Raw genomic sequence first — 21,519 nt, forward strand, 5'->3', positions numbered from 1 at the left:
TTTTTTTATTTCCTTCCTTACAGCTCAGGTGTGGTTCCCTAAGACTATTGTCACAAAATGTACTGTCAAAAAGGTGTTTATGTTTCCTTATCGTACTTCCTCTGTAAGAAAATATTATTTGTTGCTGCTAAGGATTTTTTTAAACCCAGTGTTGACAGAGAGACAGGGTGTCCCCCACTGCAAGCCCATCTCAACATCGGGGAAAGCCTGGCACAGTGCCTGTGACATGTGTTCTCTCGGTCAGTGATCTGCGTCGGCTTCCCTCCTGTGTTAGAAACTAATGATTACAGCAATGGGGAGGGTTATTTCCTTTGCTACCCCCTGACAGATGGCCAAAATCATTTGCCCATCTACCTTTTGACAGACGGGCAAAATGGTCACCAAACTGGTCCTTCTCTTGGTCCTTTCTGCTCTCATTGTGCCTGCTCAAGTGAGTATTCAATCAATACTACACTTTGCGGTATTCAAATAAGTGAAATACATATTGCTATCATCTTTAGGTGATAATGTGACTTTTTGATCAATTACAAAGAAGACATTTGAGCTGTGGTTATGCTGTAATGGGTGATAAATATCATCCTTGAACCACAAGTAATTTATAAAGGCTCAAACTGTAGTGAAATTATTCATGGAATAACACACCGTGGATGTATTAACTCTGATCAGTCACAAATACAAGTCTGAAATAATTTCTATTAAGAGAATGAATTTTAGAGCTATACATGGATGATCTTATGATCATTAGAAGACGCAGAGCCACCAAATTTGCAAATTGAAAGTTGATGCTGATTACTAAATCGCACCCTCCCTGATTACTGAGAAAATATATAATTGATGTCTGTTTTTCATTTGAATATGATTTGTTGCTATTATGTGTTTGGCTATGATTTGTCTGAGATCACAACATTACAAGTATATAAATGAATTTTTTAACTGAGATAGACTCCAAACAGTTGACCATAATTATCACATGTCACCTTAGGCTTTTGACATATTGATTGCTTCTAATGATAGCTGTGAGATCGAATGTTGGACTGAGAAAAAACAGGTGCCACTTTGGTATTTTGCCCTTGGTTTAGGCAGATATCTGCTGCAACTCTTCTGCAGGATGCAATGTTAAGTTGCAATAAGATATAAGATATAAGTTGCCAGAAGTTCTTTTCATAATCATGTCCTCTCTAAAGTAGTTACATGTTCTTTTGTCATTTTGTATTAAATCGCTTCTTCATGTTTGATCAGTCTGGCCGTGGTGGTGGCCATCATCACCATGGACATGGACCTGGAAAGAAACCTGGAAAGAATGATAAGCATGACAGGACGGACTGTGAGTCTGTACAGAAATGGTCATGGGGACACACCCATGGACACATGTACATAGACACATGCTTATATTAACACACACGCATGAACACACATGTATACATTCCATTGCTGATAATGAAAGAGGTGAAGTTACCCAGCTGCAGGTGCAAACTAACATATACAATACACACTGCTGTTTCAAAAGACATGCCTGTCTCATTGTGAGACATTCAGACAGAATTTTCACTTTGTATTTTCACTTCTCTTTTAACCCCTTATAGCTGGAAGTGATGTCCATAATTTGGAGATGACAGACGAGGGAAGTGAGGAAGATGATGGTGACTGGCTGTTTGATCTCCAAGAGACAAAAAGTAAGGAAGTGAAAATCAGACTTGTAGAGCAAATTTCCTCTCATGATCAAAATAGTTTAAAGTGATGTAGCAGTTAAATTGATATAATAACATGTTGATTGATGCTGAATCCAGTTCAATGACAGGGACGTATACCATACTGGCACTTTTATCACATATTCTTACATTAATAAGTTTTGTGAATATTTTGTAGATGTTTTGCATTGACTAAAAAACATTTTGACTAAAATTGTGAGTGTAAATTTGAGGGTCTGTAAGAGTAGGCTGAGTATTACTATAATGCTATATTACTATAACAATAATTTTTGTTATAGTAATAATCATTCATAGTAATCGTAAGTGAGTAATTTCAGATTCATTGCCAGTGTGGAGATAATTTAGGTATTGGGCTTTTAAAATGGTATTGGTATGATTGTCCACCTTTTGTTCTCCCTCACTTTGGATTTCTGCCAGAGACATGCGATCCAAACCCCTGCCTAAACAACGGTGTGTGTGAGATCAAGAAAGACAAGTTTGAATGTGACTGTCCCAAACCATTCAAGGGCAAGAGGTGTCAGAAAGGTAAGAACCTCACTATCATAAATACGGTACAACTGTCAGTGCATGTACAACATGCTACAGTATATGATGATAACTTCCATTTCCCCGTTTGTAATACAGTCTCAAACCTAATTACAAACAAAAGTGGTAGAAAGAGAGCTTTCCTGATCGAAAGTTTGTGTTTCAGCTCATAAGGTTTGTAAGAGAGCCAAATGTGGACGAGGTGAGTGTGTTCTCACCTCAAAGCCTCCCTACTATGAGTGCAAATGCAAAGAGCCTTTCCAGCCTCCTCACTGCCAGACAGGTAAGTGCTGTAGATCCTGCTTGCATCTGAAATGAGAACAGTGGAAACAGAACACATTTTTGTATTGCTACTTTACTGTATTTGCAAAAGCTGAAAAGCTGAAATTACATATAAAGGTGTACTGGGTCACCCTAAGGTGATTCCCTACCACATTATAGAATGAAAAAAAATGGCTGGGTTAGTCTGCGAATGATTTGCCTATAATAGCAGCTAGCTGACCCTTGAATTACCACTTTCATATTCCATTATCTTTGGATTTTCTCAAAATCCAAAGAGCAAACTGAATCGATATTAATAAGCATGGCACTTATTAAAGTGTATTGTGTGCCTGTCTAAGCCGAAGTATTCACTGCAGTGTGGATGTGTCCTTTGATGTCTTTGTGTCAACAGTGTCAATGTGTCAGCCCAACCCCTGTAAGAATGGAGGATCTTGCAAAAGTAAAGACACAGAGTTTAAGTGTGACTGCCCAGATGGCTTCAGCGGAAAGTTCTGTCAAGTTGGTAAATAATATTAAAGTGACAATGTGTGTCTCGTTTCTTCTTTCAACAATTAACAAAAAACATACAGATTTCTGCACTACATTTTAAAGAGTTCTCTCTCCAGTAGGTTTACGGTGTTTAACCATTATGAGGACTCAGTTGTGTCTGGACTCTGATGAGACTTTTCCAGTGCATTATCCCTGTGTCTTATTGTCACTCCTAAGGTGTGCCCTATGTCTCATGTTTCCATAGGGCCTGATGATTGCTATGAGGGAAACGGAGAGTCCTATCGGGGTTTGGTGAGCGAGACAGAAGATGGAGATGACTGTCTCTACTGGAACTCCTACTTCATCTTGGAGAAAGGCACGGATCCGTTCAGCTCATATGAGGATGATGACGGACTGGGACCCCACAACCACTGCAGGTCAGATTCAGGCTGTCACAGCTACAGTGTTACACACACACACACGCACATGCACACACACGCGCACACACACATACACACACCCATTCCACTGTCCTGTTATATGTCTGCAGAAACCCTGATGGAGACACAAGGCCCTGGTGCTTCATCAGGAGACGGAACAAACTGAGATGGGATCACTGCAATGTGAAAAAGTGTCCTGAACCTTCAGGTAACCACTTAACCATTCTTTCTGTAATAATGAGGCATCTGACAGCAACAGAAATAATGTGATGCCAATCTCTAAACTAAGATCGGGACTCTTAGACGTACTTTTAGCTGAGAGGCAACTCATCTATATGCAACCTGTCATGGCAGTAATCAGGCCCAATTGACTCCCCCTCTACCTGAACCTTCTTTTTTTGCCTTTCCTTGGTTGAAATAGCAGATTCACTGCCTAGCTGATTGCATCAAAGGGACAACTCAAAGGGTGAGCCCGAGGTCTGCCTTTAGTCCTGCTTAATCTGTTTTTTTTTCAATAAATCTTTTTTTCCAAATTCTAAGGTTTCTTCACTGAATAGGCAATGGTATGTGAAGAAACCTAGACTCTGCCCTAATTTTAAACTGCTACAGCATCATTGGTGAAGTCTCTGATGAGGAGAATTGTACATTTGGAAGCACAACTGTGACTAGGTTAGTTTGGGTACTATAATCACATATAATTCATAATCAAAACACATTCTCTCAGCCTCACGTTAGCAGGAACAAAGAATCCAGGGAGCAGAATCTCACCCGAGTAACTAATAATCTCCAAACCCACTGTGAACGGACCTGTAGGCATCAGGAAATAGAATAGGTTACACCTCTCATAATAATAAGTCCGTCTCAGCTGTAAACCAAAATTAAATGTCTTATTATGCAGACCCATACAAAAGCAAAATATATTGTAATATATTGAGAAACATGTTCAGACCAAGAAGAATGTTGCAAATACATTTGAAATATATTAAGGAAAAGCAGAAATATATTGTAATATACCAACATGGCAATAATTTACATGTTTTCAACATATTGATTGAGCTAAAAATATATATTCTCAAAAATATATTCTCAGTTTATTATTTTTTGTATGGGGCTTCTGCACTTGGAGCAATAAAATCCAATCTGTAATATGTCAAATAATGCGTTAAAGGAGACCTTGAAAAAGATGTGTCAGATGGGGATTTATTTGTACCACATTCTCCAGTTCTCCCAACAGCAGAAACGACTGAGGCACCCACAGCCCCCGTACAGCCAGCAGAACCCACACCCGGGCCTCCAGAACCCACACCCAAGCCTGCAGAGCCCACACCCAAGCCTGCAGAGCCCACGGCAGCCTCCATGCACGGAGAGCAAACAACAGCCACCATAAAGCCCGCTCAAACCACTGCATCACCCGTTGTACGGGAGTTCTCCACCTGTGGGCAGCCCCAGCCCAGCCGAGCGTCCCAGCGGATCTATGGGGGACTAAAAGCTATTCCGGGGTCACATCCCTGGCAAGCATCCCTACAGGTTCGACCCATTGGCACTCAGCTGCCCTTCCAACACGTCTGCGGTGGAGCACTCATCAAACCTTGCTGGATACTGACCGCTGGCCACTGTGTGTGAGTATGCTCTACTGTTCTCTACCTGCTCATTGCATGTGAATGTACCCTACCTGCTCACTGAGGTTAGCACAACTTAGTTCACCTGTCTATCATGTACCATATCTGACTGCACTGAACATCTATGTTGTATCACTGTATTTTTACTGAGAATTGAAGGTCTGTAAGATATTAATCCTTTAAACACCCTGTTCAGTGAATTATTCTTTTTTTTTTTTTTCCAGACGTGACAAACAGAAACAGATGAGGGTAGTCCTGGGTGGTGTGGATCTAGGAAAGCATGAATCCTTCGATCAGATTGTGGAGGTTGAGAGTGTCATAATTCATGAAAAATACAAAGAAACCCCAGAAGCAATTGTAAATGATATTGGTAAATTTTTCTTTTTTGTGTCATTTGACCTGGTACATCTAACTGTAACGTTTCCATGAACGAATTCATTGTTGTAATATGTTGTTTGTCCCTCCCCACCCCCACCCTTCCCAAGCTTTGATGAAGCTGAAAGCTGTCGACGGTCGCTGTGCCAATGAAACCAAGTTTGTGAAGACAGTCTGTCTGGCTGACAGTCCCTTTCCAGATGGGACTGAGTGTACCATTTCCGGATGGGGAGCCACAGAGACATGTACTGTCAAAGTCCTCTCTTCCAGCTATCTGCCCCGCGTTGATCATCAAATATATTTATTGTAAACATGCTATTTCCCTGAGTCAGCTGGTTGGCAGGGAGCACCAATGATCTTATCTTTCTCTGCCCCTCTCTTTGCTCAGCTGAGTACGGCTCCAGCCAGCTGCTGGACGCTAATGTTCTCCTGATCTCCCAGGAGCGCTGCAGCTCCAGCAAGGTGTACGGCACAGCCGTGGATGACAGCATGCTCTGCGCTGGGTACCTACAGGGTGGAGTTGACTCCTGCCAGGTGAGAAAGGGAGCAATGGAGGTCCCACAGCCCCATCAGATCATAAGGCATGGGAGACAGGTGCAAGTGTTTCACCTGCAATTGCAAAAAAAGCTTTGTAATTCTGAGCAGTAAAGGTAGAGGTGACAGATATTAGGTGAGATATTTTAAGTCTCAACCAGGACACAAAGTCATAGTTTTCTACTTCCAGGCTGGACCCAACTCTCAAATGTCTTGTAGTCCACTATGTCACTATGTCAGTATCTAAAAATCTGCACACATTTTGTACACAAGATCCTTTATAAGAGTGAGAATAGCTCTCTGGTACTCTCTGTCTCTAGTAACTGATCTAGGATCACATTCGCAATATTACATTATTGATATTCTAATCTTTATGAAGCACTTAGATTGTGTCATTAACGAGGGCTTTCTTCTGGAAGGGTGACTCTGGAGGCCCTCTGACGTGTCAGAGAGATGATGTGCACTACGTTTACGGATTGGTGAGCTGGGGCGACAGCTGTGGGAAGGAGAACAAGCCCGGCGTCTACACTCGCGTCACCAAATTCACCGACTGGATCAACTCCAAAATACAGGCAGCCTAGCAGGCGACATGTTGCTCAGGTTCCTGGCCAGCTCTTCACAGAGGGATGTTTTTACTGTTACGACAATAAAAATGTGAGGAATTTGTTCTGGGAGAGTTCTTCATAGAACACACATTATACTGACCACCACATTATATATGTCTTCTAGAAAATATGCTCTTTACACATACAATTCCAGAAGTGTTTGACAGGACTTATGCTCTATTGCCCAACAACAAAGTTCTCTCCAAGCCAAAAGTACTCTTTACTGAGCTACTTTGTTCTTTCATTCATAAATTTACTGACAATTTTTCACGCAGATTCAGGGAATAAAACACAAAGTTCTTCACATTTTGGTATTTTTTATGAAATTCATTAGAACAAAATTACATTGTGTTAGCTGACTTTACATTAACAAGAAGCTTCCATTAAAGACATAATTTCAATGTATTTACAGTACATCTTTGCTACTGACATCTACAAACAAAACTTCAACATCAGCAAAGGCTGTCATACAATAATCTATATGGGTAAAGTGGATATTCTTCTCACGTAGTGAATGTGACCTTTTCGGGTACAGAGTTGTATTTCTCTGAAATATGAGCAAATCATATATATTGATTCTTGTGGTAGGATTAGGTCTGTGATGTTGAGAGCTGGAGGTTCAGTCTGGACCTGCATTTGGAGTGGACTCAGGTGTGAGGCAGGTTTAAGGAAAGGGGGCTACAATGCTTTACAGGAGTGTAGAACGAGGAGTTGGCTTTTCCTGAAGGTCTCCATGTAGTTCCTTTCTTTTCCCATTCCTGTAGAGACAACACAGGCCATTTTATACGCTCTGCAGGAGCTGAAACGGAGGGATCAGGCACACCTTCCAGCCTCTCCATGGTGGAATGAACAGCCATTACAAGAGTCACACATCACCTCCCACGGCTCTCTGAGGACAGTTTGCATCCACACTAGGGCACTCTGATATACTATAACCACTGCATCTTGTGTTTATTCAGCTATTGCAGTGTGTGAGTACAGCAGTGTCAGGGTATTACAAGAAAATGAGCTGTTTCTGAAGTAATCACACTTAAAATTAGGACATGTCAGGTGACCCCATGTAATCTCAGGGGTGCACCAAGAGACAAAAGCCTTCTACAGTTACAGGTGTAATATTTTGCAGTGTTGCTTATGGAAGGTTTCTCTCCAGAAATGCAGAGTCCTGACAACAAAATATATCAAAAATGTTCTACTTCTAAATTGTGGAAAACATTTTTCAGAGTGAGCTAAATTTAATATAATTAATCTTGTGATACTAACTTGTCAGATTCTCAGAAATATGACAGCATGGGACTGCATGGCATGGGAAAATTCTTGAGATATGAAATGCTATTTCAATAAAATAACAGTGTTCTGGTGACTTCAGGGGATAAGGAGGGATTTAAGGGGGTGTCACCTTGGCTTTCTGCAGGACGTTCGCTCTGCTGCGTGGTATGACTGACACAGGCCTGTGCTTCTGGGATGTGAAGGAGCTGATAGGTGAGGTGTCACTGGAGCTGGCAGGCGTGGCGGCTGACATGATCTGCATTTGCTTTGGATAAACAGTCACCTGATCAGGCCTACTGGCACAAAAACACATGCACCCTGCTCCACACACAGATATGCACAAGGCCATCCATGCAGACATACATATGTACACAACAGTAACACACATGCACGTACAGTTTGTGCATGTAACTGTGAGTGGTCAGACAGAGTGGTCAGAAATAGGACTGAGGCACAGTTGGTGGTGACTGACCATGTCCGTCTCCAGGGTGGAGGGTCTGGCTTCCATCTTCTTCAGACTTTCCTTCACGTTGGGCTGAAGCTTCAGGTCCACATGCCTCCTCTCCTTCTCCTGACAAGTCTCCTCTGTCTCTGTCAGACTAACCTCAAGACGGCGATGTTGCATTGGGCCTGTGAGGCACACACACACACACACACACACAGCCACATACACAAAGGAAAACCAAAACAGAAAAATCTCACCTCAGACAGGAACACAGGAGTCTTTTTTTTTAGAGAACAGAAATGTCACCAGTTTGCATTCCAGTCCACTGAACATTCCTGACAGCAAACCTTCTGATAAATATCAGATGTTTTAATGTATTCTTACGGAGTATTTTTCCCAGACAAGTTTCTCACTAACAAATGAGTTTAGTCGGTCAATATAACTATAAAAATGTCATTGCTTCAACAAGCATTATTGTACTTATATAATATATGGCTGGGCTGTGGTGTTTTTTGTCAATTCCGTCAGCTAGCGCTAGGGATCACAACGTTTGTACACTCAATGCTGTCCTAATGTAATTTTAAGTGACAGTGTATGTGAGCATATGAGACTTCCTACAGATTAATCAGAAGACAAAGGTGTGTCTGTGTGTGTGTGTGTATGTGTGTGTGTGTGTGTTGTGCATTTGCACAGTGCTCTGTTAAGAGTCAGCTTACCTGCAGTAAGGGAGTTGATTTGTTCCAGGCTCTCTGTGCTGGTCCCTACCCCACTAGAACTAAACTGGGAATTGAGCCCTGTCCTCCTCTGGGCCTCCTGAAGGGGGAATGGTCTCTCATTGGAGTGGGAGTAAAACTGGGATAGGGACAGGGACTGAGACTTAGACCGGTCAACAGCTGGACTGGAAACTGGCTGCTCATCCTCTTCCTTCTGTGGATCGGACTGAGTGCTCCTCTCTGTCTGTGCAGGCTCATGGGAAGCCATTCGGGGTCGATCCTGAAATGAATATGGGATAACTTCACCAGCTAACGAAAGCACATGCATAGAGCACACCAGCTTCCAATGCAGTCAATTACGCTGATTACTTTATGTATTTCATCACTTACTTCTATCATTCCATTATCAGAAGTGAAACCTTATGGAACTACGTCCAGGAGACAGGTCCCCCAGAATATGGTCAGTGTTTTCTTCAAAGACAAACTGTAAGAGGCTCAGGGAGTGTTGCTAGATAAAAATGTTGCTGGAACTTACCACCCACATAACACTAATAGTACTGTAAACTAGTTATTTGTATGTGTAGGCTGCAGGGAATCATGCACCTGTGCCTATTAGAGGTTGCCCCAACTAAAATTCTGCCTAGCACCCTGGTTCTAGACAGCTAATACCAGATTTGTAATGAGGCTGAAGTGGAATAGCTCAGGCATACAGATAAGATGGTTGGTAAGCACCCCGGACCGAGGCCTTCAAAGGTCCAGCTCATTCTGGTTCTGTCAGTGACAAAGAGGATTCCCATGTGCGCTGACTCAGTCTCACCTGTCTTTTACCTCTCCCCTGGTTTGGGGGCTCCCACTGCTTTGGCTGAAAGGGTCCCGGGGGTTCCTGTGAGAGGCTGCTGTCCTGATGGGCCTGGGAGGTGTGGAGGAAGGACCTGACCGGGCTGAGGTCAATATAGACCCTGTTTACACTGTCCTGTGTCACACTGTCCACCTCACTCAAGCTCTCCTGGTACAGTTAGTACAGAGGGACAAATAGCATCAATCAGCTTGGAGGTACCACAAACACATGCCGCCTCCCATACACACACACACACACACACACAGACACACACACACACACACATACACACACACACACACAGACATGGTGTAGTGTGAGTTGTGCTAGGGCTTAATTTCAGTTCCTTTCTATTCCCTGCCAATGTACCTCTCAGTTCACGTGTAGTTTCAGTTCCTCATTCCACAGCTCAGTCAAGTCATCCATCCATCTCAGGACTGCTATAGCTCGTCAAGCACACATCCACTGTACTGTATTTGTGAAGCTTACCAACTTTAGTTACTAGTCAATTAAGTGAATATTCAGTACTGTACGGGTCTGGGATAGGACACAGTTGACAAAAAGGAAAGGAGAGATGGAGACGGGGAATGAGTTTATGAGTAAAAGGAATGAAGAGCTGGGCTGATTGCTGAAAGAAAAGAAACTTTGTCCATATGCTGACTCTTACCTCAGATTCATATATGGGCACTTCTTCATAGATGTCATCAGGGTCTATCACAGCAGTGGGTAGACTGTCTATGTATGTGTTGATCTGTGAGCCTCTCTTCTGCATCATACTACAAAACATATAATAAACACTGACTCCTGTATCAAGCAGTGCACACACTGAGTCCTCTAACAAGCATCACACACTGACTCCCGTATCAAGCAGCACACAGTGATTCATATATTGCCATATAATACCTTTTTATGAATGTGAATATTTTTTTTGCGGGTCAGGTTTGTGGTTATAGTACAATTGGCACTCACTCCATGGAGGTTCTAGCAGCTCTTGCAATACTGGAAATTTGCTCTGAGTTCACATAACAGTGCAGAAGTTCCTCTGGGTCATTTCTTGATCCTGACTGTGAAAGGAATAATCCCAGCCAGTGGCCCATCTCTGTTGAAGATTTGGCCTGAAAAAAAAAAAACAAAACAAAACAGAAAAGAATAGAACAGAACAGAACATGCTCAGTTACCAAAACCATGCCATGCCATGCTATGCTCAGAAAGGTTTCCAAAACATGAGTAACACAGATTTAGTTTAGAGTTTGCTTTACATCTGAACTGAATTCATAGGTTAGAAATTCTCAGTCCATAGTTCTGGATTGAATTATTTAAGAGGGACCATCAATACAGCTGAAATAAGATGAAGGGCTGGAAGAAAGGATGAGATGAAAGTTTGGATGAAACGTTGTTTGGAAGCTCCACAGAATGGATTCAAAATGAATCTGGATTCAAATGGGTTAAAAACAAATCTGTGTTCAAGTTGTATTGGTACTGGTATTCCAATGAGTGGTCGTAATGGTACACAAGTAAATGGAACAAAAAATGAAATTCATATTGATGTTGCAGTGAGGGTTTCTATGTCTGGCCATTCCTTGATAAGATTAGACTGGATTGCTGATTGGATTTAAGCAACTGCTGTTAAGAACAGAGTCTTTCTCCTTAATTAATTACCCAGCAAACTAGCTAAAAGTTCCAGCTAAATTCCATTAGGAGTTCATGTGACATACATTCTGCTGTGAGTCTGTAACCAATCACATAAATCATCTACATATCTACACATCAAAGCACAACCCTCCTAAATAAGCTGTAAAAAGCCCTGAATAGAAAAATATCCATATCTATCTGAAACAGCACATGGGCCCGGTTTGACTGTGTTGGTCAGTCTCACCTCCAGGGTGGTTAGCTGCTTGCCATCTTGCCAAAGGCAGAGGGAGTACGGGTGGTCTGAGCTGGGGTCAGGCAGCACCATGCAGCCGGACAGGGGCATGGGATGCTGGGACTCTTTGGTCTTCCCCTTGTCCTGGTAGAAAAAAAGCTGTCCGTCTTTAATAAGGCACCAACGGACTCGCCACTGGCTGTTCACCAGCACATTCAAGTACCCTGTGGACAAAACAGAAAAAAAAGCAATTTAACCAAATAGGTCGAGAGAAGGGTCAAAGGGAAGATCAAAAGGGAGACAGAATATTTACAATCACGAGGTGAAGAAAGAGACAATGAGAGCAAAAGAGTCAGTCGTATAGTTAAAATTACATTCAAGGATCATTTTGAAATGACACAGTAACAGTTTTCAATTCCAGCATTGCAGAACATTTCTGAATATCATGTGCCTGTTCTTATGAGCCTCCGTCCTTAAGTATTTACCTTTTTTTGAGTAAAACCAGGTGACAAAAGAGTACCGTACTTGTTTTCATTGCTGAAATCATGGTTCTATGGTTCACTGCAGTTATAATGTGCTGAATGCCAATATTCACCCGATGTGTCGAGACATTTATCTGGGCTCTCTGATGGGGGCATCTTCTTCTTTCCAAGGTTCTTGAGATCACTGAACTTCAGTGCAGAAACATACTTCCTCCTCGCTGTGGTCACAAGATTAGAAAACAGATAATGAGTGTTTGTGAATAAAATTGCTGTGCTTGGGAGATCACTTTCACAGCTTTTACAGAGAATGAGAATATTGTATTGCAGTTTTGGCAGTATCACTTTGTGGTATAGAGCAGGTTAGAACAGGTATGTCAGAAGTTTAGGTAATTTATGAGCCCTAGGAGCTACAATCAGTACAGTGAAAAGTGGCAGCAAATGCAAGGTGCATTATCATTTTCATTTTATCTCAAAGCAGCCTGCACTTGTACAACAGGTATTGCAAACTCACTACACAGGTGGTAGCAATGGAAGTGGTAGCAGTGGCATGGTATGGCTGGATATGTATAAAATAGATAATGCATGGTGACATATACAGCATATGGTAATATTCACACCACAGTTCATTTCCATGTAAAGCACTAACATCAGTATTACATTACATTAGTATTCATACAGGCACATCTCACTTATGACACATATAGCGGTGTGTGTGTGCAGTGGTATGGCATAGTATGTTGTGTTGTGGTACGGTACTGTGTTGTATGCCTGGGTGTTTAGGGTTTGGAACAATCAATGAAAGAAAGGCATGCATACTACCCACAATTTTCACAATATTGCTTTAAACTCCTCACTGGAAAGACTTTCTACCACAAATGTCATGACAGTAGTGCATCGCTTTGACTTCAAGCATTAAATAAAGAATGATGGAAAAAACTTTTTTTGTGACAACTGGTCTTTTGGAGGTGAGGCAGTATATCTTACGCTCTTTATTGTCCGTGCTCTGTGCATGGCAGTCAGTCAAGGCCATACTGAGGTCACCCTGAAAGTGTTGAAAAGGAGAACCTAAGTACCTACAGCCATCCTCACAAAGAAGCAGGCCCTACAACCTGTGGACCTGGTTAAAGTTACCTGAATGGGTTCTTACTTTAGTGTCAGTGGCAGAGGGCACTGTAGACATGTCCACTGACATCCTCCTGCTCTCTTCGATAACCTAGTTAGGAGCAGGATTAGCAGTCAGGAGTCAGGAATGACTGATGTCATCATTGCATGAATGTTACATGTCAGCACTATCCGAAGCTTGATAATTGTGCATGCATGAGGAATCAGCCTTTCTTCCTCCACACCCACCTTGAGCCACTGTTTGGCCTGCTCCTTGCTATGCAGGCCCAGCACAATGGCCTCTGCCCCCACAGGGGCAATCCTCAGATTGTACTCCTTCTTCTTCAGTTGCATAACAACACTGCAGCCAGCAAGGCTGACATCCAGCAGAGGCGTTTGCTCCTTAGAGCATTTATAGCACTGGAAGGGGCAATGAAGAAAATTAGACAGTACTGGGCACCTTTAATGTGACCATATAAAGGTAGTCTCTCTGCAGTCACAAAATTAAGGGTTATACCTGTAGGAAAACTGGACAAGAAACATGATTTGACAAAGCCTGTAATGACACTAGCAAAGAGCCTAGGCAGTTAATGTACCAAATACATAATAGCCGACAAAATCAAGAATGACTCACACACTGAAAAGACTGAGATGCTACAACAACATAAGCACACACAACAAGTGCAACAAAAATAAAATCAATTGACATTAGTCTAGTAGTCCATCAGTCCAACCTGCTAAAATACTATATACAACATATACAAATTAATAAATTGAAAGCCCTCCATCCCATAACATCCTGTGAGCACAATGAGATTATGAAACACACCAGCCACAAGCCACAGGAGGTGCTGCCAAAACAGTTCAATCTGATTCTCGGCATAGACAGACATCTGGAGTAAGGGACTAATAACCCCAATTTTTAAGAAGGGAATCAAATCCTTAGAAGTCATTACAGAGCATTTGTTTGAGAAGTAACCTGGGGCATGTTATACACAGCATTATAAATACACAGACCTGATGGGGCAGTGCAGTAAAAGTCAAACTGGATTTACAGCAAACATCTGAGAACTTGCTTCTAGGATAAAATGTAATGTGTTTCACCCAGCCAAACCTTGCAGGATCTCTGTACTGAGGCTATCCTAGTCAAGACAGAAGTCTTCTTCTCTAATATTGTATTTCAGAAAAGCACTCTCGCAAGTGTGTAAGTGTGACAGACTACTGTGACGTGTGTCAGCGAGTGACAGTGTGCAGCAGTGACTCACCAGGAGGTGCTGTTCTTTGATAACACACAGTTGTTTGACCCATTTGCCCAGCCACTTCTTCCTCCAGAGGAAGGCACAGATCTGGGCATCCTTCATCAATGCGATAGATGCCTCAGTGGATGGCCATTGGTGTGGCACAGACTTCTCCTTGGTCACTTCTTCCTCGTCATATGACTCATAAGAGCTGCTCATACCCCCACAGTCCTCTGCAATGTACAAAACACTGAGATTAGATGTCAGATAGGCCTGAGGAAGAAGATAATATAATGGAGAGAGGCTGCAGCAAAATCAGAAAAAGGACACTGGGCTAACGGATGAATGCAGGACCTACTGTCTTAGGTCAGAGTACTGAATGAGTACTGAAGCCGTACTGTACAACCTCAAAGATGCAAACCTCAGAGTTAAGAACACCTAGTGTATGATCCCACAAATATGCAATAAACGCAGAAAATTGACAGTTCAAAGCGAATAAACTTCATGAGTGACACTGTCAATTGAAACAAAACTTGAAATGATAGCAACACTAGACAGAGGGACAGTACTTAGCTCTATGGCAAGAGAGTATTAACATAAAAGCTGTAGATGAGAACATTGACAAAACGGTGCATTTGCGGTTATCCCAAGAAGGGACTTAAGGTAGCCCTATTAGTGGCCCAGTTGCCAACTTTTCTTTACAACAATGTACCCAGGGAGAGAGGGACATTTCAAGGATAGCAGCAGGTGGCTACAAAGGTTTAAAGGCTATCACCGTTACAGAGCAATAGCCTGGCTAGTGGATCTATTGATGTTAGTTTGGTTACATTGTGGGTGAGGACGTGGTGAGAGATGACTGTGGATTTCTCTGGAACATTGTCATCCTGAATAGGCTACTGTATTCTGACTGCAGCCTACTGCTATTTCACAATTGGGCAGACACACACATGCACACATACAGACACACACACACACACATAAGCAGATAAATAACTCCCATGTTTGCAAATTGGGCTCTCAAAGCCTGTTTTTCATGTTTTTAATGATCTGCCAAAGCTCACATTTCAAATTTCAATCTTGGCTGTTTAAAAACTACTGGGTGTTCTGATTTCATGTAGCTTGTAAGTAGGCCACTATACTATACTGCACTGTTGTGTATATATATATATATATATATGACACTGAAAGCACTAAATTAGTTTTATTTTAAATAAATAAATATTAAAAATATATATTAACATGTATAAATTTAAATAAATAATTTTAGAGATATGGGTCTCAATGTCATTTTGTAACAGTCAACTCCTCAATGTAAAGACAACACTAGATACTATAAATGGTAATCTGTGCATGCAGTCACATTTTGTGTTTTGTTGTATAGTTTTATGTTGCATTTTTAGCTGCGAACTAACATCTCTGTAAGCACGGTCTAGGGCCCTACATTGTTATTTTATTGTTATTTTATGTGCACATTCATGTTGTGCACTTTTTTCTCCCCCTAAATAAGCATTTCAATGTATTGTCACTATAACTGCAGATGTCTGAGTGGAGACTCAGGTGGAGACATATAGATGTCTCCACCTGAGTCTTCACTGGAAATGGTACAGTACAAGGCTTTTTGAAATTCACTAGGGATTTGTCCTCCCCAGACCTTACCGTTGGGGGTGGGTTCATAAGACTCATAGTAACTCTCTGGTGACTCCAGCCCACTCTCCATATACTGAGGACGGGGAAAAAACATTACATCATAGTCACAGACAGTAGGCTACAATGTTCGACCAGAACTTCAGATCATTGGCCTTGGTCTGGCCATTACCTGACTATTGCCTCTGTGTCAGACTAATTGTGTATGTGCTCTTTGGTCCATAATTCAAAGTGTCATTCAGTTCTGTATTTCAGTTTTTAATTTACAGCTCAGGTCAATACTTTTAAAGAATGTAAGTATGTACAGCATGAAGACTTAAATGTTATGGTAACGGGGTAATATATGTTGTTGATGTGAACTTAATATACATTCACCAAGGTCTGGGGGTGATCAGGGAGTCCATTCTGAGGTGTAGGAATGTGTGTCTCCTCTTCTCCCATATATAAGACATCAAGCTGCTGATCTGCTGAGAAGAGGGCAATTTTAGAGAAAAAGAGTGAAAGAAAGTGAGAAAGACTGATGTAGGGAGACAGACGTTTATCACTGAAACTGTTTTTAGAACTCTAAGTGTAATAGGAGCAATATGTACTGTTTATACTGTATTTAAAAGGCTATGCTTAATGCATGGAGACACTGATACAGCCAAACAGAACCTGAGGTTGCTAGCTCCAAGGTCACACCAGAAACACTAGTGTCCTCTTCTTTTAACATCATATATTTAATCCAACACTTAAGGAATGCTTCAGACTGACTTACCTACTTCAGACATGCGCTTGGTTCAGTCTACTGAAAATAACCTTGTTCATGTTAATGTATTCTTCATTATAGTCTGACCACAGCAGAGGGAAGGAGGGTCTCTTTACAACTGAGGCCATGCTGAGTCTGCCCACCTTCACACAGGTGCAGTGCTAACAATTGTGCTTAGTGCCATCCAATGAGGTGAACATTGTGCTCTCAACACAGCGCAACACAATGCCCAACACCACATTCAGTCATGTTTCAACATGATCAACATAATCATAGACACAGTCAACACTCTCCAATCCACTCTCAAATCCATTCAGTACCATGCACAGTCAGTACTGTACTTAACAGCATACATCATTTAACATTGCTCACTACAGCACTCAACACCACAATCAAAGCTGCTCAACACTACATTCAACAGTGTTGAACACTGAATTAAATACTATGATCAACACCACTAAACACTGCAAAGTACTCAGTAGGGCATCTGCCTCCACTCTTCACCATGCTTGACACTACACACAGCAATACTCTGCCCATGACCGCCCAACACCACTTCCAGTAATCGCCAGTGTGCCCTTCATTAACTTTCTCCAAACAGAGACATGATGAGTGAAAATGACTTACTGCTAGGACAAAGCTTAAACACCGGTCATTCCTATAAACGCAATCTAATTTGAAATAACACAAGAGGAAATGGAGAGAATATTTTATAGCCTGACTAATAAATATTTCAGTCAGGCTACGGCCGTAACATTCATTGAACTTCACAATGAATTCTGCAACTGATACCCCAGTATTGCTCCGAAATGCATAAAACAATAATTCAAAAACAATTTAACAACACATTTATTGTAGCTCTTTAACTAACAAAATTCATTCTATGAATCAAACACAGAATCCCACAAGGCTGTTGTGAGTTGACAAAGTCATTCTCCTCCACACCCTTGCACAGTTTTCATATCCTGTTGGTCAGTGTTGTGGACTGTTTAAATAAGGATAGACACTGTTAAAGTACATACATAGCTTTTGGTTTCAGACAGGCTTTGAGGTGTTGCTAGCAGCAAGTGCTGTTGCTGTGACTAGATGGCTGCTGTGGAGGACAAATAAGAAAGCACGGGGATAGCATTCCCTATAAATCAAGCTAAGGTTTTTGTTTGTCAAAAAGGACAAATAGGATTAAACATTTTCCATCAACTATGAAAAAAAATTGAGGAGCAATTGTCAGTTAATGTAAAACATATGCTCTTTGTTTCAGACATTTTAGACATTCCTTGGGCTCCTTTCCTCCTCATTCTTAGCCAAGTCATTATTTTTTTAAGAAGAATTAGCCACTGATTTTACAATTAGTCAGATGACTGTGCAGATTTCATACACTTACTTGCCTACAACACCTTCTGGATGACAATGATTGAAACACAGTTGTAAAGCCCCATTGGTCACATTCTTGAGGAAAAACTGAGGGTCCTATTTATACCCCATGAATCAAATAAGAAGTGAGTTTCCATAAGATTACATGTGGCTTAATGAAACAGTGCAGTCAAAAGAGGACGTCTGGGCACCAGAGAGGAACTCATCAAAACCATGGACAGAGTTTCCTATAATTTCAGTAGCTTTTTCCATTCTTTTCCACAATTCTGATATCAATGCACATTGCTTACACATTGTAATGTTAAAAAATGTTCAGTGATCTGGGAAAACCCTTCACTTAGTAAAAACTGACTCTTATTGTTTTTAAAACTACTCAGTATACATGGAAGGAGGCATAAAGCTCAACTAACCCTTTGAGGTGTAGGTGTGCAGCAGGTCTGATAGAAGGCCTTTTTGTATAATGGCCTTGCTGCTGAGATTCTCCACATCCAGCATCACAAGGAAGGCCTGCAGCTCTCCCAAGAGCTGGTCCAGCGCTGAGAGGGAAGACAAGACCACATAGGCACTGAGATATAGACAGATTAACACAGACACTACTACAGGCATTCTCTCTCTCTCTCTCTCTCTCTCTCTCTCTCTCTCTCTCTCTCTCACACACACACACACACACACACGCACACTCAGCACCATGCAACTACTTGATTTTGAAAAAGGAATCAGCTATATTGCAGAGTCAATGGAGTAAACCTTCCAGGAGGAAACTGAACTATCACCTGCCAATAATTCAGTGCTCAACTTGAACAAATGTTGTTTGTATTACAGAGGCCTGACAACATTTTGTTCACCAACCTTTCAATTGTTTCAGCTCCCTGAAGTCATTCATTATGCAAATCACTTACCAGATACCCTTGCTCAGCTGGTCTCACCAAACTTACTGTTGTGAAACACCGAACTAAACTTACTAATGGCAAATATTTACACAAATTTCTCTGGACAGAAAGAGATTCCTTGGTCACAGAACCTTAACCTCAGTTGATCACAGCCACTCTGTGCCATGGTCACTGCCCATCACACAGCAAGGCAGGCTACATACAGTACCCTTCTCAGGGGTGCAGCAACACAGTCCATTTACACACACAAACCTACACCTTTCTGATCACTTGTCCATCTTCCATGGTTCATTAATGTGAGGAAGCTCTCAGTGAGCTTGTGTCTGTATGAAGCTGTGGCGTTAGCAACAGAAAGCCATAGTTAAAAAGCTCTGTTTGACTGCAGAAGGAGATACTATCAAATGGCCTATGTATGACTAACTCCACCTGCTGCCTCACCTATATGCAGCAGAGTGGGGATTTCTCACTGTCATTATGAGTTGACACACTTCCTGGTTTTATGAAAGATCAGTCTGGGCCACAAAGACAGTAATGAGTGGAATCTGGGTTTTGAGGAACTGTGCAGTAAATACAGTTTCAATGGAATGTGACTTTCCACAATAAGGAAATGTCTCTGCTTTGAACTCTAAAGTTTTGCCCAGCGTTTTTCTTATTACCCATACCCGTTATCAGCAAATTATTACTACAGCTTGATTGCACTGAGTGTTATTAAAGACATGTCAAACTCTCCAATTTCCTCACTTCAATCACACAGTTACCACAATATTTGACCTACACCCTCTACTCCCTTGAAAAAAAGCTTTCGGATTCTCTGTGCTTCTGCATGGCATTCAATACCATGACTATCAAGTATATTATTGTCATTGCTGCCCTTTGCACAAGAAGTGAGAAGAATCAGTGATCAGCTCATCTTCTCATTATTCTCAAAGTGCATACCCCCGGTTCTTTTTTGCAGCACTAATGAGCTCTTAAAGTTTTGCTTCTCATTTCTTCGCTAATTGAACATTGTCATTCTAAGCAGCAGACTACAAACTCTGTAGGATTTACCTCTATGAGCAGGGAAAGCTTCAATTCAAGCATTCATTATGGCAAGCAGACAGTTTTACTATGTCTGGCACTTTTGTACTGCAGCATATGGGAAAACCCCAGGCCTGTTAGCCCACCTCACTGCTCTCCGTCTATCTCTGTGATACACATTGAATATTGAGTACACACCTGACAGTATTGTCATTTAGCAGGAGCTCTTATCCAGAGCAACTTACATATGTTATACCTTTATCCATTTATACAGCTGGATATTTACTGAGGCAGTTGTAGGTTAAGTACCTTGCCCAAGGGTACAACAGCAATGCCCAGCGGGGAATCAAAGCAGGAACCTTACAATCAGTAGCTCTGCTCCTTACCCCTCCATCTGAACAAGGCTATAGCCTATGGAATAGTTTCAGAACAGGGCTATAGAATACCAACTTTAAGTACGTTTTAGACTCTATGAAACTCATATGGCTATGATGTTTAAAATTACTTACAATAGGAATCATTCGAAACATAAAGAACAGATGAATACCTGTAATACAGACATGAACTCTATAATCGATTATTGGAAAAACTACCCCATAAGGCACTTATTTATATATGAATTCTTGTTTAACTATTAACTGGACTACCAAACCCGTATGAATGCCCCATTTGCCGAACTTATACTCATGCAATTGCGCTAGTACTGTAAATATGTTAGAGAATGTTTAACAGGCAAACCGGGAAGGTTCAGGCACAGTGAACTCACAGATACAGTGAACTTTAAGTTTCTAGTGAATACTCATTAGCCACCTGTGCTAAGCAAGAGTCAAGAAGCAAACATGCAACAACAAACACACAAACATCGGGCTACAACACTTCATGTTTTGTATTTACTGAAGCCTCTCCATAAATGAAGCTGAAAACGACTGTACCTTTGTTCCTCTCCATGTGTCATGCGTCGCGTGGAATCGGCTTGTAAAGAGCACTTCTTCCGTTTCGACTTTCAAACCAATCCCAGTTCTCCCTCCTCAGTTTGTCAGAGTACCTGTAGGGGACTGGAGGTTGCTTCCCTGCAATCTAGAGTGTAGTGCATGGGTATATGCTCACCAATTTAGCAGTCGAGCGCTTCCTTCACGCAAAGTCATCTCCTCAACAGCAGAAGCAACATTCCAATCGCTCCTTTCAGTCGCACGACGAGAACTTTAGATCGCTTAACATGTAAAAAAAACGTAGCTACCGCTCTCAAAACCGGAGCCGTTAAGGACTCGATACATAATTACGCATTACCACGAAAAAGTATTACATCCTACACCTGTAGGCAGTGCTGTGAGAAGTGAAACAACTG

The 21,519-nt window shown here is 41.6% G+C and overlaps 2 protein-coding genes across 3 annotated transcripts; one reads left to right on the forward strand and one right to left on the reverse strand.

The window, feature by feature from the left end:
- Nucleotides 1-325: 325 nt before the first annotated feature.
- On the forward strand, nucleotides 326-6,622 carry LOC118789914 (hyaluronan-binding protein 2-like). The gene is made up of 13 exons (XM_036546652.1): nucleotides 326-430; nucleotides 1,240-1,324; nucleotides 1,584-1,673; nucleotides 2,127-2,234; nucleotides 2,401-2,517; nucleotides 2,908-3,018; nucleotides 3,250-3,421; nucleotides 3,535-3,632; nucleotides 4,647-5,043; nucleotides 5,268-5,413; nucleotides 5,529-5,663; nucleotides 5,807-5,952; nucleotides 6,372-6,622. The coding sequence occupies exons 1-13, from the start codon at nucleotides 374-376 to the stop codon at nucleotides 6,531-6,533; spliced, it is 1,824 nt and encodes a 607-aa protein (XP_036402545.1). The 5' UTR covers nucleotides 326-373; the 3' UTR covers nucleotides 6,534-6,622.
- Nucleotides 6,623-6,901: 279 nt separating this feature from the next.
- On the reverse strand, nucleotides 6,902-21,187 carry LOC118789913 (actin filament-associated protein 1-like 2). Of its 2 annotated transcripts, none has more exons than XM_036546650.1 (17): nucleotides 21,107-21,187; nucleotides 18,678-18,803; nucleotides 16,524-16,615; nucleotides 16,161-16,224; nucleotides 14,532-14,737; nucleotides 13,516-13,686; nucleotides 13,313-13,378; nucleotides 13,150-13,207; nucleotides 12,279-12,383; nucleotides 11,696-11,907; nucleotides 10,789-10,934; nucleotides 10,487-10,595; nucleotides 9,799-9,987; nucleotides 8,985-9,261; nucleotides 8,296-8,453; nucleotides 7,954-8,088; nucleotides 6,902-7,315 (listed from the first exon to the last, which is right to left on the reverse strand). In XM_036546650.1, the coding sequence occupies exons 1-17, from the start codon at nucleotides 21,120-21,122 to the stop codon at nucleotides 7,205-7,207; spliced, it is 2,241 nt and encodes a 746-aa protein (XP_036402543.1). In that variant the 5' UTR covers nucleotides 21,123-21,187; the 3' UTR covers nucleotides 6,902-7,204. The 2 variants fall into 2 exon arrangements, with proteins under 2 accessions (XP_036402543.1, XP_036402544.1); XM_036546651.1 differs by having other exon boundaries at nucleotides 6,903-7,315; nucleotides 16,524-16,612.
- Nucleotides 21,188-21,519: the final 332 nt, after the last annotated feature.

This window comes from Megalops cyprinoides, chromosome 15, assembly GCF_013368585.1.
Source record: "Megalops cyprinoides isolate fMegCyp1 chromosome 15, fMegCyp1.pri, whole genome shotgun sequence".
In the NCBI taxonomy this organism is placed as follows: Eukaryota; Metazoa; Chordata; class Actinopteri; order Elopiformes; family Megalopidae; genus Megalops; species Megalops cyprinoides.